The 15,571-nt window shown below is 28.9% G+C and overlaps 1 protein-coding gene across 1 annotated transcript in view; it reads left to right on the top strand.

Moving 5' to 3' along the window:
* Nucleotides 1-12,907, top strand: part of LOC129231705 (nephrocystin-1-like) — a 64,899-nt gene extending 51,992 nt beyond the window's left edge. The window contains exons 17-20 of the mRNA XM_054866068.1: nucleotides 892-965; nucleotides 7,439-7,471; nucleotides 11,208-11,324; nucleotides 12,528-12,907. Of these exons, the coding sequence (XP_054722043.1) occupies nucleotides 892-965; nucleotides 7,439-7,471; nucleotides 11,208-11,324; nucleotides 12,528-12,653 (350 nt within the window). The 3' untranslated portion in view covers nucleotides 12,654-12,907. The remainder of the gene's footprint in view (nucleotides 1-891; nucleotides 966-7,438; nucleotides 7,472-11,207; nucleotides 11,325-12,527) is intronic.
* The last annotated feature ends 2,664 nt before the right edge of the window (nucleotides 12,908-15,571 follow it).

Genomic DNA, 15,571 nt, shown 5'->3' with positions numbered 1-15,571 from the left:
TTCATCAGATATTGCTGATTTGTTCCATCACGTCTTAACGACAATGTTCTTCAAGATAACACTTACAAGCAGAAGGACGGTTGGGCCATGGGGAGTCCATTGAGTCCTGTTATTGCCATTTTTTATATTACTGTAGTTAATTTAAAATACTATTTGAAGTTCCTACTCTATTTTATGTGTGAATATAGTAACAAACCTGTATATAAACTTCTAATACATTTAATATTAATTTTAATACATTGGGGAGAGGGGCATAATATGAAGCTATAAAATTAAAGTTGTAAGGTTTAAAAATGAGTTTTGTTCTTACAGCTAAACAGTTTTAAGGGCGCATTTAATTTAGTTCATTAAGTCTCATTGAATCTTATTTTGTCATGCTTAAAAACAGTTGAGATAAATTTAAAATAAATTTAAATGTTTTTCATTTTTCTGTTTCTGTGCCATAAAACATTTCATCAGAGTTTTTTTTATTTTAAAAATTTGCATGACTCAGAAGAAAAGTGAGACTTCTAACATTATTTTTAGTTTATATTAAATAAGTAATTACTTCATAAAAGTTTTAAAAGTTACAACTACATAATAAAAACCTGCTTTTGATACTACGATTAATTTTAATGTTATGCTTCTAGCTGAAAAAAAATTAAATTAAATGCATTTCATTTTTCTGCTTCTGTATCATAAAAGCTTTAAATGCCATTCTATTTTCTCAAGTTTTATGGCAAAAAAGAAGAAAAGTGAAATAGGTTTTATCTTGTACTAAATTTATCTCAAATTATTTTTTTATTATTAGTAATTATTTAATAAAAAAGAACTTTTTGATGCTATGATAAATTATAATATTGTAATGTAAAAGAGTTTGTTGTCAGATATAATTCATACTAAATGTTTCAGAAAAAATTGTTTCACCTTTTCTTGTAAATTTCCCTCGGATGCTCAATGAACCTGATCTTGTAGATGTTATGTCAGTAAGTATATTTTCTTCACTTAAAAGCTTGAATAGTTGCTTACATTTGAAGATAAAATCACTTTATTTGAATTAAAATTAAAGGAAAAATCAATTAACATTTAGAGTAAGTGCTTGAATCTTACCTTAGGGTCATTTTTATAAAGTTATGACTTAAGAACTTCCTGTTATTGCAATTTTAATTATTGTTATCTACATTTGTAAACTGTGATGTAGTGTGAAATGTCAGCTTTCATTTCATAAATGAAAAAAAAAATTCTCATGACCAGAAAATATATCTTAAATCAGAATAAAACTTTGATGCTTTTAATATGCTTATAAAATAAATTTAGAATTGAATTAAAAGTTATTGAAAAATACTATAGCTAAGTAATACTTTCCAAAGATCTTTCATATTTGTGTTGTATGTGTTATAAATGTATTGTGAAATAACAAGTAATTATAGAAATGAATTCTAATTAAATTTGTAAAACAATAATGTAACAATATTTAATACATTTTGAAAAATTATTTTTTTTTTTTGAATGTTTTGCATTTTCATATCCCTCCTCCCCCCGAATTTATAAACTAATATCTTTAACCCCTTAAAGTATAAAATTAATTCAAAATCATGTATTTTCAATGATGCTATATTGAAAGCTCTTAATGCATTGACAAGTTGTTAACGGCTGAAATATGAAGCTTTTAATACAATAATAGACTACCCCAAAGCATTAGTATTGAAATAGAGTGAAGTCTCTGTTTAATGACGCTCTATTTAATGACTTTCTGTATTTAAAGACGACTTGTCACTGTCTCAGATGCACACTATAGTTTTAAAAGCATTCTATTTAAGGACACATTCTAAGGATGATTTTTTGTGGTTACTTGAAAGTCGTTAAGTAGAAAATAAACTGTATTTGAGAAAATAGGCTTTTTTTTTTTCAATGAAAATGATTTCTCTAAAACCAAGAATGAATTTGTTTTGAAGGCATTGAGTAAAGAGGTTTTTTTAAATATTAGAGCCTCTGTTCTTAAATCCTAGTGTTATTTGTTTTCAACATGGGATCCATTTTGACTATTTTGGAAAAGTCGGACTGTAAATATTAATCTAGGATTTTTTTTTTTTTAAGAAACACACTACACTAAAAGAAAATAGCATCAAGTTGTTTATTTTCTGCTCTTGAGTAGTTTTTTAAAGTTGAAGTTAATTGTTGCAGTTAACTAGCTGACACCTGTAAAGCATTCGTGCTCAACAGCGGTAATTCAAAAATTGACATTTTTTTTGGCAATTTTTCAAACTATAGCCAAAATGTGAATTGTTTGTTTATTTTTCATAAGTGGCGGTGAAAAAAACTTTAGCCTCACTTTTGTAGCTTTATGAAGTTTAAGGGAAGCACCAAAAAAAAAAAATTCTTAAGAAATAATATTTATGATACTACAATTTTTACTATGTAAAAATAAATGTTCTTTTCTTTATTTTCTTAATTTTAATGCAACAACATTGTGACTCAAAATCTTGGAATGATTTTAGATTCAATATTCGTAGAAATTTGGGTCAGCATTCACCCAAGGAAAAAAAAGCAATTCAAAAACAACATTTTCTCCCCCATGATTGGATCAAACTCACGACTTTTACATTTTTAACACGTTGCTCAAACCAGCTCAGCTGTATGAATTATTAAGTGAATTTAAAAATACTTTTCGAAAGTCAAATTGTGATTCACCATGCTAAAATGTTTTATTTTCTGATTTTAATACAACTACGTAACTGTAGTTCAGAATCTTGCAAAGTGTTTAAATTGTATATTTATGAAAATTTGGATCAAAATTCTATAAAGAGAAATAAGTCTTTCAAAAGAGACATTTTCTGACCCTTTGGGGATTGAACTTGTGACCTTCGCGTTGTTTGCATGATGCTCTAATCAACTCAGTTACTAAATCTTCCTTCACGAGATGCTATACATTAAAGCAACGCTTAATGAAAAAATGTTAAAAAATCATATATATTTTAAAATACCGCAGTGTAAATTATTTACTAGTTTTTCTCCGGAAGTAGTGAAAAAAAATCTGTAAAATGATGTCTTACTTGTGAAGTTAGATGAATTATTGAGGAAGTTATGGTGTTCCAAAAAAAAAAAAAAAACATTTGAGAAATCATTTATACTAGCTGATCTGTGTGAAGCATTAGTACTGAACAGAAAGAATTTAAAACCTGTTTTTTTCAGCAAATTTTTGAAAAACAGCAAAAATGGGACTTGTGGCCTTATTTCTCACTGATAGCAGTGAAGAAACCTTTAAATTGATGAACTTTGCTTTTAAAGTTTTATGAAGTCATAAGGAAGTTACGGCGTACCCACAAAAACAATAATTTATATGAAACTACCATTTTCCATGCTAAAATAAAGTTTTTTTTTTTAATGATTTCAATGCAGCAACCAGGGGCACTCTGTTATGAAGTCACTCTGATCGCCCAAACATTTCCTTATTCAGCAAATTTTGTATTGCCGACTGGGCAAAGCTGGAGACAACTATGCAAAATTGTAATTTTTTATTAAAAAAATTATGATGCTATGCTCATTGTTTATCATTCAGTAAAATTCAGAGTTTTATTGGGTAAATTGAAGATTTCCCCCCTCCCTAAAATTTTAGTTTCAGACCTAGAAACAACACAACTGTAGTTTAAAATCCTACCCCCAATGAGTTTAGATCAGTAATACCCAGTCATTTTCTATCCGATGGCTGCACATAAGGGTGGCTCGAAAAAATTGTTTTTTTTTTTTTTTTTTTAATTTCAGAATCGCATTACCTCTCAAAAGTTGTAGTTTGATATCTTCAATTAGGGAATGATATTTAAAAAAAATTATAGGTTGACATCTTCAGTTCGTGCATAAGGCTGAAAGTTTGAAAAAATATGCAAAAAATTTAACTTTTCAAAAAATAAAAAAATTAGTTTTTTTATATTTTTGTACGGCAGCAGCCATAAATCGTCAGTATATAGCGTAGTTTGAACCTAAAAAATTTTTTTATAGCTTTTACATAAAATCTTTCGTTTGCGCATACACTTTAAATCGGGTTAAAATCTCCTGAAATTTGTAGTCCAATTTAAAACGCATGTGCGAATTAAAACATCTTATTTAAAAGCTATAAAATATTTTTTAGGTTAAACTGCACTATATACTGACAATTTATGGCTGTTGCATTATGAAAAAATACATATTTTTTTTTATTTTCTGAAATTTTGAATATTTAACATTTTATTTCAAACATTTAGCCTCATGTGCAAACTGAAGATGTTCACTTAGATTTTTTTTTTTTTTTAAATTTTTCCCCAATTGAGGATACTAAACTATAATTTTCGAGAGGTAATGTGATTCCGAAATTTAAAAAAAATCTAGTTTTTCAAACCACCCTACTGCTCATTATATTAAAATAACCCAGAACACACATAAAAATTTTAAATATTTGAATTTTTCCAAGTAACATGTAAAGATATGGAGAATTAAAGAAAATTAAAAAACTACAATTGGGTTGTTGTCATTACTATGCTTCTTTTATAAAGAAACCAATTCAGAACTTCTTCAGAATTCTTTTTTCAGAAACCAATTTCTGAATATTTGGTACCAAATTTGTAATATTGTCATTATTCGTGCTTTTCGATTTGTAACATTAAAGAAAATAACAGGCTACCCGGATCAGCTCTGCAGGTTGTAGGTTGAGCACCACTAGTTTAGATTATATATTCAAGGAAATTTAGATCAGAATTCAGCTGTAGAAAATAAGCCATTAAAACTATTTTTCAGCCCATAGGGATTCCAATTCATGATCTTTGCATTAATGGTTTGATGCACTAATCACCTGAGCCAATGGGTCTGTTTTCGGAATGCTGTACATTGAAGCAATGCTTAATAAAAAAAACAGAAGAAATTCGATTGTTTTGACAAAACAACAAAATATGACTTGTCTCTTTATTTTTCACCAAGAGCAATTAAAAAAAATCCTTAAAATGATGTTTTACTTATGAAGTTTGATAAATTATGAAGGAAGTTATGACGTTCTCACAAAAAAAGACCTTTGATAAATAATATGTTTGGTGATTTGTTGTTTTTTATAGTTGACGTTGATTATTGTTAATTAGCATGAAATTACTGAAGTTTTAAGTTGAAGCAAATTTTTACTGATAATTAATAGCTGTTATATAAAGTTGAGGAAAATTTTGTTTTCATTCCTCCATCATACATGAGAATTTTTCTAATTTGTGTCAGTTTAAGGGGTACCTTTCAAACATTTTTTTAAAATCTAAGCAAATTTTATATTCCTTTGAAACCATAACATGCATACTTATTTCATAATCAATAATTTATTTTCAAAATATATTGCCTACTTTTTTTAAAAATTCAAAAAATTGAGGAAAATTTCAATATTTTAAAATCCCTAAGGCTTTTTTATTTTTGCACTAATTTAAAAAAAGTTTTTTGCTAAACGATCACTATAATCATCTCTAAAAATCTGTGCATTCATTTGCTTATGAGTTAATTAGAAAATTTTATGTGATTAATTATGTAAAAAATCAAAGTTTTTTTTAAAAAAATTTGGTTTTTAAAGGTTTAACATGCTCTAAACATTTGAGTAATTTATAAAATGCTTATCCAATGCATAGTTTTGTCAAATATGTTATCTCAATTGTAAAAAGTATTACTTTAAAGCTGAATCTTTAATAGAAAAAATCCTTAGGGATTGTAATGACATGAAAACACAAAAAAACATCATCGAGAAAAAGCAATTTGAAGTTTTTCTTTTGCATAAGAACACATAGGGAGCATGGCCTAAAACCACTCATAAGTTTTTAAATATTTGAACTAAAGCATTGAAACTTTTCCCCTGTGTTCAGAATAGTTTTTTGTTTTGAAATGAGCAATAAAAATTTTTTTGATTGTTTCATCATTTTTGAGGTATTGTAACCCCTTAAGGTCATTAATATTCACCTGCAATTTCAAATAATTATAAGGCTTTGCTAAAACTTAATATTTCCCATTTATATCACTATAATGTAATTTACTTTGTGCTATTTTGTTGATTTTTAATGCAGTGTGCATTTCTAACTGTATGTGAGTAATAATTAATGAAACAAAACCTTCCTTTTGACTGAGAGAAATCTATTTTTATTAATTGAATCCATTTGATGATTTCTTCTTTCAGTTGTGAATTATCATAATTGACTTTACAAAAAGTTGACTGATATTTACTAACTGTTATTTCAAGTTCAAATACATTGTTTAGTATTGCATGAATTAAAGTTTTTGCTCTTATTCTCCTTTCATACATTTAAACTTATTTGTGCCAATTTAATTTCATTAATATTTGTTGTGTTGTTGCATTTTGGATCAGTATTTGATTTTGAAGTAAAAGTTACTATATTTTTGCTAAATGCAACTTTGACTACTTTCTGTCAATTTATTCTCAGTAATATTGGCACACGTAATGCCTTGCGGGTACTAACATGATACACATGAATTATTAAACTGAAACTCACTAGGCTCTTTTTTGCACATCTACAAGAGAGGTTTTATTTGAAGTATGCTGATTGATAATATTTAGCATGTTGTCAGCCTGTAATTTAAGGCAGATAACAATTTTTAATTGATGATCCCTATTTCTTTAAAATACCTATTATGTGCAAGCAAATACTGAATTACTGAATAGCTTGTTATAGCATCCAAAGACTGCAGTTTCATCCTTGTTTTGGGCTCACCATACTGGAATAGCCATGAGAAAAAACTAAAAGCAAAATTAAAAGCTGAGAATATCTTCATCCTTATAGCTAAAATATTTCAGCTCTCAGACACAAGCTACTAGTGTTACACTGGTGTAACACTCAGCTTCTATTTGAGGCTTTTTGCCTTTAGCTTTGCCAGGACTGTTCCGGACAGAGGAGCTCAAAACAAGGACAAAACTGCAACCTCTGGATGAAGTAATAAACCTTTTGGTATTTGCTCACAATTTTGCTGTGGGTTACTTGATAAATCCATCTTACTTGTTGTGGTCAATCTTTGATGTAAAATGAAAACTTTTATGCTAGAGTGTCAAACATAGTTCCCTAAACATGTACATGGAGACAATCTCCATGTTTATTTATATTGCATAGTTTTAAATAAAAGTTAACTCTAACATCATAAATTATAATTCTTTAAATGATATTAAATACTTTTCAAATCGCAGCAATGTCTATTTCTAATGGTTTAAAATTTTAAGAATATCTATTGAGCCACGATAAATGGATATCATATATGAGTTACCATGAAAAGCCGAAATTGGAGAATATCGACTTGCACCACTGGTTCATGAGAAATGTTTGATCTTTTGCTGATGCATTTAGTGCGTGAATACTGACATTCACCAGAGAATGTCGACATGTACCAGATTCTGGACTTTGACAGTAACATCTATACATTAAATTATGCAAAATATTTGATAAATGTATTTCTATCTTTGCAGAAATTATGGGCTGAAAGATCTAAAGCTCAAAAAGTATGTAACAAAGATTTGTTTCTTATTAAGTATTTTGATATACTTTTAAATAAAAAAATAAATAAAGGATAAAATAAAATATTAGTAATATACCTGAGGGTGTTACGGCCCACCTAGCTTTGGCAATCATTATAGTTACCATTTTTGATAATATTCAGGCAGAATCTGTGGGGTTTTGCCAAGGTTAAAACTAAACTATTTGGGAAGAGCAAATGTACCTCTGTTCTACACTTTTACTTTAGGGGCCGTTCATATACGATGTCACACTTTTTTTCAACATTTCAACCCCACTTTGTCATAAAGTATCACACTTCACCATACCCTATCCACCCTTTTTCACATGTCACGCTACTTCTCACAAACATATTTTTATTTTAAAAAAATATCTTGTCACCCCTCCTTCCCCTTTGTCACAATTTTCACGAACCCCACTCCACCCTCAAAGTGTGATATCATTTGTTGACAACCCTTTAGTTATAGTTGATGCCAAAATTATATGTAAAAATGCTAGGATATTTTATAGAATAACTGTTTTAAAGAGTTTGCTTATGATGTCCCAGATCAGCCATAAAGTTATCCACAGTTTAAAGTGAGAAACCAAAATGAATAATCCAATCAACCTTGGCAAAACAACATCATGTGCGATTGTATGAGAACTACGAATAAATATCCAGTCCAGTCTGATGCTTGATATTTTAATGTAATGAGTTTATCAAACTATCAGTTTCAGAGTGACATTTCATACTTAAGTTATGAAGTGCAGAAGTTAAGATGACTTGAATAAACAAACAACTGTTTTATTATTTCTAGACTAAAACATTATTGTAAATTATAAGTGTATAACTTTTTGGGCCTTTGAATAGTGAAACAACCGATCCAAGTTTATTGTCTGGATCAATAGGAGAACGTCTCAGAGGTTGTGAAGAGCTGCCGGTAATAGATTTTCAAGTAATTCACTGTACAACTATAGAAGTAAACAGAAATTGCTTAAGTAAGAATCAAAGGTATATTTTGGATATATCTCAAGCAATATTGCAATTGTCCAAATGATTGGTCAAATTTTGACTACAGCCCACTCTCTCGTTCCAGATGGCTCACTTGTGCAAATAGAGTCCTCAGACTTAACGTAAATGTAACGATCCCATCAGATACGTTAAAAAACCTTGCTACTTTTTTTCTTTAATGTTACATGCCAGTCTGGTTTGAAACAAAGAACTGCAAAAACTTCACAAACGGTACCATTCATGTTTATAAAACAATTTAAATCTGTGAATACTTGCATGAGAACCTGAAATAAGTTGTTTACCATGTCATTGAGACTCTTTCTTTGCTTTTTTTATAATCTTCTATTGTCTGAAAATGGCTAATTACTGTAAAGAATTGGACTTCTGCTTGGTTAAAAGATAGATTCAAAATGGAGAAATAAATTAATATTTGTGTGTAACATAGTTCTTTTTGAAAGGGTTTTCCCTATATTACTGGAAAAAAACGAAAAAAAAAAAAAATTATGCCTTTTTTTTAATCACAAAGAAAAGTTGAAATTCTCAATTTTTTTCAATTTTAACATTTCTTTTTAATTTCTCAAGGCTTCACCTATCGCAACTTTTCCGTCTTAGAGCATTTAAAAAACATTGACACAAAAATTTTTAAAATCCACAGAAAAACATAAAAATTTCTATTTTTTCGAATTTTCAGGTTTGTTGCGCGATTGGGAGATATTATTCGACTTCAATAATTTTTTTTTGTTTTTCAAGTCTTCACCAATCGCAACTTATCCAGGCTATATAGCAACTCGAAAAAAAAATCATTTTTTCGCTCCACCCTATTGGGTATGCGACCTTATGTTCTTAATGTGATTCTTGTTTATTACTTTATGCCTGAAATCCATGCACATTTCCGACACGTTGTTCTGAATCCCCATTTTATATGATTATATCATTAATTTTTGAAATTAGCTACCAATACTGTAATATTTCTTGATTTATCAAAAATAATTTTGAACAAAAAATGATAATTTTTGTATTTTACATTTTAAATAATTATTTGGATCTACTGCTGTCCAGTGCAGTACAGAAGACCCTCGTATAACACGGTACTCGTACAACACAATTTCAATATTACACGGTACCAAATTTGCAATTATAACACGGTTTTGATGTTACATGGTACAAAACTTGCATTTATTACTACACCGTTTTGAAATAACATGAATTTTAAAAGATGGAATTTACTTTTTGATTGATACACTGTTAAAAAAATATGACAATAACCTTAATAAGTTTTCACTTTCATTTTATGAAACTTATAAGAAAAATAATCTATCTCCAGCTCAAAAGTTTGGTTCCCCATATAACAGCAACTTTTTATTTTTGAATACTTTATTTTTGTCATCAGTGTTCTAAATTCAAAAAGATGAAAATTATTTTGTTTCCAATGCATTGTAAGAGAATAACATTAGGATTAAACATAAGCTAAATTTGGTAAACCATCAATTAAAAAATGTAGTTGAAACAAAATAGAGTAATTTTATTTAATTTACTTTATATTTTGCTTCGTTGTTGTTGTCAAACTTTCTTGCTATAAAAAAACTCAGATATATTTTTTTTTTTCTAATGGAATGCATTTTGTTCTTAGTAAGAAAGTTGATAAAAATGTTTCTTGTTGTGCATAAGTATTTTAATTTCAGGTATGTAAAATAGTTAAGTTGTAATGTTCATAACAACTCTAATTTTAGATCAGTGTGCCGTTGTATGTTCGATGCAACACGTTACCTATTGTCATGATTTATTATATTTACATAATTAATTAGTTTCTATAATGAGTAAAAAAAAAACTATTTATAAAAAAGGCTCATTTAACACGGTTCCGATACTACATGGTACCAATTAACCATGTTATACTAGGGATGCCAGTACTTATTTAATTAATATCAGGCATGTTTTGATTTTAAATAATAAATATAATTTGTTAAGGTGCATGCCTGGCAAAGTGAAATTGTTCATTTTCATTTACTTATTCATTCATTTATTACATCACTTACATATTCATTTATTAATCCAATTACATGCCTTTATTTCTTAATTAACTTATTTATTCATTTATTCACTTTCTTATTCATTTACTATTTGACACAAGCATTTATTTTTCTCATATATGAGTTAATTTATTATTTATTTATTGTTACATTGTCCATTCACTTATTTGTTCATTTATACATTCATTTGATTAAAAAAATTTTTAATAATCAAATGGATCAATAATGGAAAATATTTCATTAGAAAATATTTTAGTTTTTCACTTTAGCCCTATGTTTGTTTGTTTTTCAAAGGTACAAATTTACTGCCAAAAATGAAAAATAATATTTTATTGCAAGTTTAATTACAAAATGCATTTTTCTTTCTCTATGTACTTTAATTTTTGGAAAAAAATTTTAATTTATTCATTTTGAAAAAGGTAAATTATCTTCATTTTGTCCCACATTCCCCTATATTTCAATCAAATATAAATTCAAGTAATAGCAACTGATTTACTAGAAAAATCATGAGCAAATCATTTCAAAGTTAATATAATTTTTAGTAAATTTTATTCAATGCGAAGAAGGATTCTCACACAAAGTAGAAAGAATGAATGAAAAGATGTTTTTGTTGTAATACTAAATTTCTGTTGAACTTGTTCCTCAGTTTTAAGCTATTCTGCTGCTAACTGCAATATGAATTTTTATTTATTTATTTTTCAGAGAAAAGAGAGCAGTAAAGAAAGTGCCTTCAAAAATTTATTTATGGAAACTGTTTTCCCTCTTCTAAATTGCTGCAACCTTCCTACATATTCTATTGGAAATTTGGAATCAATGAAAGTAAAATATTATAGATTTATTTCTTAGTCTAACATTTTTTAAAAAAAATAATTGATATAATAAAGAATATCAAGTTCAAAAACAAATTGAAATAAATAATCTAAGCTCAAAAACAAATTGTTCAGCTACTATGTTATTTTTATATTAATTTCTGCTCCCCCCCCCCCATTTTGGGCAAGGTTTGTATGAACATGAAAGGGTGTACTTGATCTGTACTGTGCCGGACCTCCTTTTTTTCCAAACTGCCCTTACCCATCTTCCTAAGCAAGATTTTATATCTAGATTCAACAATGAAGTGTTATGACAATGCAGTGGTGGTTATTGCTCTTCTTCTGTGTTCTCCATATCTATACCTTGCCAGATGAATGGTATAGTAATTGGACTACATGACCCTTTTTCAGTCATGTACTGTTCAATACCTGCTCTACTTTACAAACTGAAGACGCTTGCTTTCGTTCAAAGTAGACAATACAGATTTTTAAACAGCTATTAGCTTCCATAGCCTATATAGTTTATGTGCTCCAAACAGGGATTAATTCACATGAAAGCTAAAGGGATCTGAGCTCCTACACATCTTTTCTATAATATGAGAATTTCAACATTTTAGATTAATTTCAGGATATTTACGTGTGAAAATTCTTTTGATAAAAATTAAGCCTTGCTGCAAATAATTTGTTCAGAGACATTCACAATGGCTCCTTGAGTAGATTTTCTCACAAATTGATGCACTGTTGCTCCTCTGTTCAAATGGACGGCTCTGTCAAATCTTTCAGCTCTAGTAACCTATCATGACCACAGTCTATTTTTTTAAATGATACTCCACTCTTCAAATATTAATAAATTCTGCTCTCCAAAACTTCAGAAATGCAGCGGTTTTGCCAATAGTGGTTCCGACACTTTGAGCATTGACAGTCATCCAACATTCAAATTCAATTTAATCATGTTTTTACCATTTTTCTCAAGCAGTGCAATATAATTCACCTGATTTATTTCACCTGATCAATCCTGAACTGTAATTCCAGATGATTACAAATACCTCTGCTTTTGCATGTCTTATTCCTGTTATAAATTTAATATAATATCATTACGGACTATCTGCAAGATGCTGCTTATATCCTTTAAATGAATATTATTTCAGTGTTTGGATAAAAACTTTACTTTTGTTTTAATAGTTAATTTACATGTGTGTCTAAACTTTTTCAGGAAAGAAAATCTGAAATTAACAGGATAATGCAGTTGTTCATGCAGAAAAATGATTTCATAGCATTGTCATCCAACATGGAATATAGACCCCTGAGAATTGAAGATATGTGCGCAAAACTTGTATAAAAGAAAATAATTAAATTATCTTTAATATAAACAGACAGAAAATAATCCTCATTTCTGCTTTTTTGGTTCAGTACATTTCTGATCCTGTGATCAGGGTTGTCCTATTATGTCCACCCTGGAAAAAACCATGCCAGACAAAATGTCATTTTCTCCACTTTTTCGGTAAACTGAAAGGTTTTAGTTAAAAGTTTTAAAATAATAAGTAATTATATAGATTCTTCCTATTCAAGTAATATTTTATAAAAATAGCATACATAAATATGTATATAAACAATTGATTGAAAAATATTTTATAGTGAAATAAAAAAAAATAAAGATTTGTTAAAGTTTATGTAAGTGTGTATATAAATCAAATGAGTGTTAATAAGTTATAATGCATGTAATAGCATTTATAAAAACAAACACATCAGCTGTACATTTTAAGATGTTTATCTGTGATGTGGAGGTTTATTGTCCTTAATAAATGCATTTATAAAATTAAAAAGTTTTTAAGAATGGAGTCTCAAAACATTAAAAATCCTGTTTATATATATATATATATATATATATATATATATATATATATATATATATAAAGGAAATGTTGACATGAAGTGAAATGTGAAATCTTTTCTTGTAATACAAATACAAATGTGATGATGAGCAACAGATCTGAACCCAGCCAGGCTGGTCCTAGTCTATTAGTTTATAAGTCCCCAATGAAGATTAGTGGCCATTTCAAAGTTATCTACCCCCTTGCTCATTATAGTCTCTTCTGGTACACTGTTCTGAGTACCCACAATCCTACTAAAGAAGTAATTTGTATGACATTACATTTCCATAAAAACATGCAGAGTACATAAATATTTTACTATGGGGTGATATCAATAAAACTCAAAAAACACAAAACAGTTCAATGTTTTTAGTCTATAAATCTTCATTTTGTATATATGTCTCCAAGCATTTCATTTGACTTTTCCATTGAGTTTAATTTTTTTATTGTAATGCATAATAGTGTAATCATGCCCAATAGCTTATTCACATTGTTAAATTTTATTACTTTTAAGTAAATTATGATCTAAAACTAGTTGCACCAATGTGTAATTAAAATTTTTTCTTTTCAATTTACTAAATTCTAAAGTTAACAATTATTCTATTTAAATTAAATGATTAATTCATAATATATAATGTATTAGAATTATATACTAATTTTATTATACCATAACAATAAATTTATGTATGGATAATCAGTTGATTTTTCATTTTGTCCAATTTGTCCAGTTTCTTCTGGTGTCCCGGACTTTTTACAAAAAAGTGGACAAAATACCAACCCTGCCTGTGATGGCAGAAAATGTAACATGAGGGCCCATTCACTCCTATGGAAAACAATCTTCTTCATCTCTTTTCTCAACTTTTTGTTTGATGGAGTTAATCGATTTGATAAGTGAAGCATCCATATCAGGGATACCCAAAAAAATGGAATTATTATTTAAAAGCTGTATGTTTTCATTTTTTTTTTATAAAACAACCTCATTCTCTTCAAAATACTCTCCATAAGAACTAATATGTTTGCCAGACCAGTGCTTCCACTTTTTGAAACAATTTTTGAGTCATCTTTAGAAATGGCTGACAGCTACCTTTTCATTCATGAAAATAAGAAAATGTTGCATGAAGCCAGGTCAGGCAAGTAAGGCAAATGGGGCAGAGCCTTACTTCTTACATATTTCAACTTGACATTCTTTTTGGGTGCTAGTCAGAGACTGAGGTATAAACTTGGCAGTACCAACCCTTTTCATCTTCAAATCTTTGGTTAAAAGTAGGCTTGCCAGACGTCACGGTTTTCAGACAAAATCTTGGTGTCCCGGCCAGTTTACTTCACATCCCTGAAGGATTTGATTACAGATGACCAAAAAAATTTTAAATAATTAACTGTGAAGGATTATTTAAAATAATAACTTTGTCATTTCTGTACCTCACAGCCAGACTGATGTAAGTTCAAAAATTGCGAATTTCTGCTTATTAATGCATTATATGTAGAATACTAGTTCACATCGAGCTATGCAAACATAATTCTAAAAAAAATCCTCTGTAATTATTAACTAGTGTTAAAAGAGCGTGCGTCCTATCCATTGCGTGTGACAGCACCAGGAAAATGTTTTTCCTATCTCCTGTAAAGTAGCGGTTATGTGGCTTGCGTTAGTCGGACTCTCAGGTACAGATTTCTAACATTGATATCTAAAATTAATATCGGATTAGGACCTGTGAGGATTTTAACAACAATATTAAAAACAAAAACGACTTCCTAAAAATGTCCTAGCCAATGCAAAGAACATGTAAATTTTGTTCAAGTTTTTATTCCTCATTCAAAGTGTTTCTTCTCACTAAAGTAGCATTATAATATTAACAGGTAGGAAATAAAATGTTTTAATGTATCTGCTTGCGTCATGTATTATTCATTATCCCTGGTTTAGGTTCATACAGGGTGTTTGTGATCCGAAAATTTTGGGTTGTCGTTTCCGAAAGTTTTGGGCTGACAACACATTCTGAATCTGAAAAATTTTTTTAAAAAAATATTTCAAAATATTTTTTCTTCTCTCAATGATTTTTTGTATGTATATTTAACAAGTTTTTATGGGGATGGGGAGAGGGCGGTGAGATTTTTCATAGTTTCCAAAAATTGCGTTGTTTTCGAAAAATTTTACTCGAGTCCACTATCACCCCTGGGCTCATAATTAGTAACCATTTATTCATAGCATTGAGATTGAACTACCCTTTAAAAAGCCAACCAGGGGTGTGTACCCTTATGAGTACTTGCTATGCTGGTGGGGGGAGGGAGTATTCTGGTGTCCCGGTTGAACATTTCAGAAATCTGGCGAGCCTAGTTAAAAGTCACTGAACCAAGCTCCAAGGTAACCATTTTTACTGAGCGGAAAGTAAAG

This window comes from Uloborus diversus, chromosome 10 (genome assembly GCF_026930045.1).
Source record: "Uloborus diversus isolate 005 chromosome 10, Udiv.v.3.1, whole genome shotgun sequence".
Lineage (NCBI taxonomy): Eukaryota > Metazoa > Arthropoda > Arachnida > Araneae > Uloboridae > Uloborus > Uloborus diversus.
Note: the sequence above shows the minus strand (reverse complement) of the source record. Positions and strands in the feature narration are given on the sequence as shown.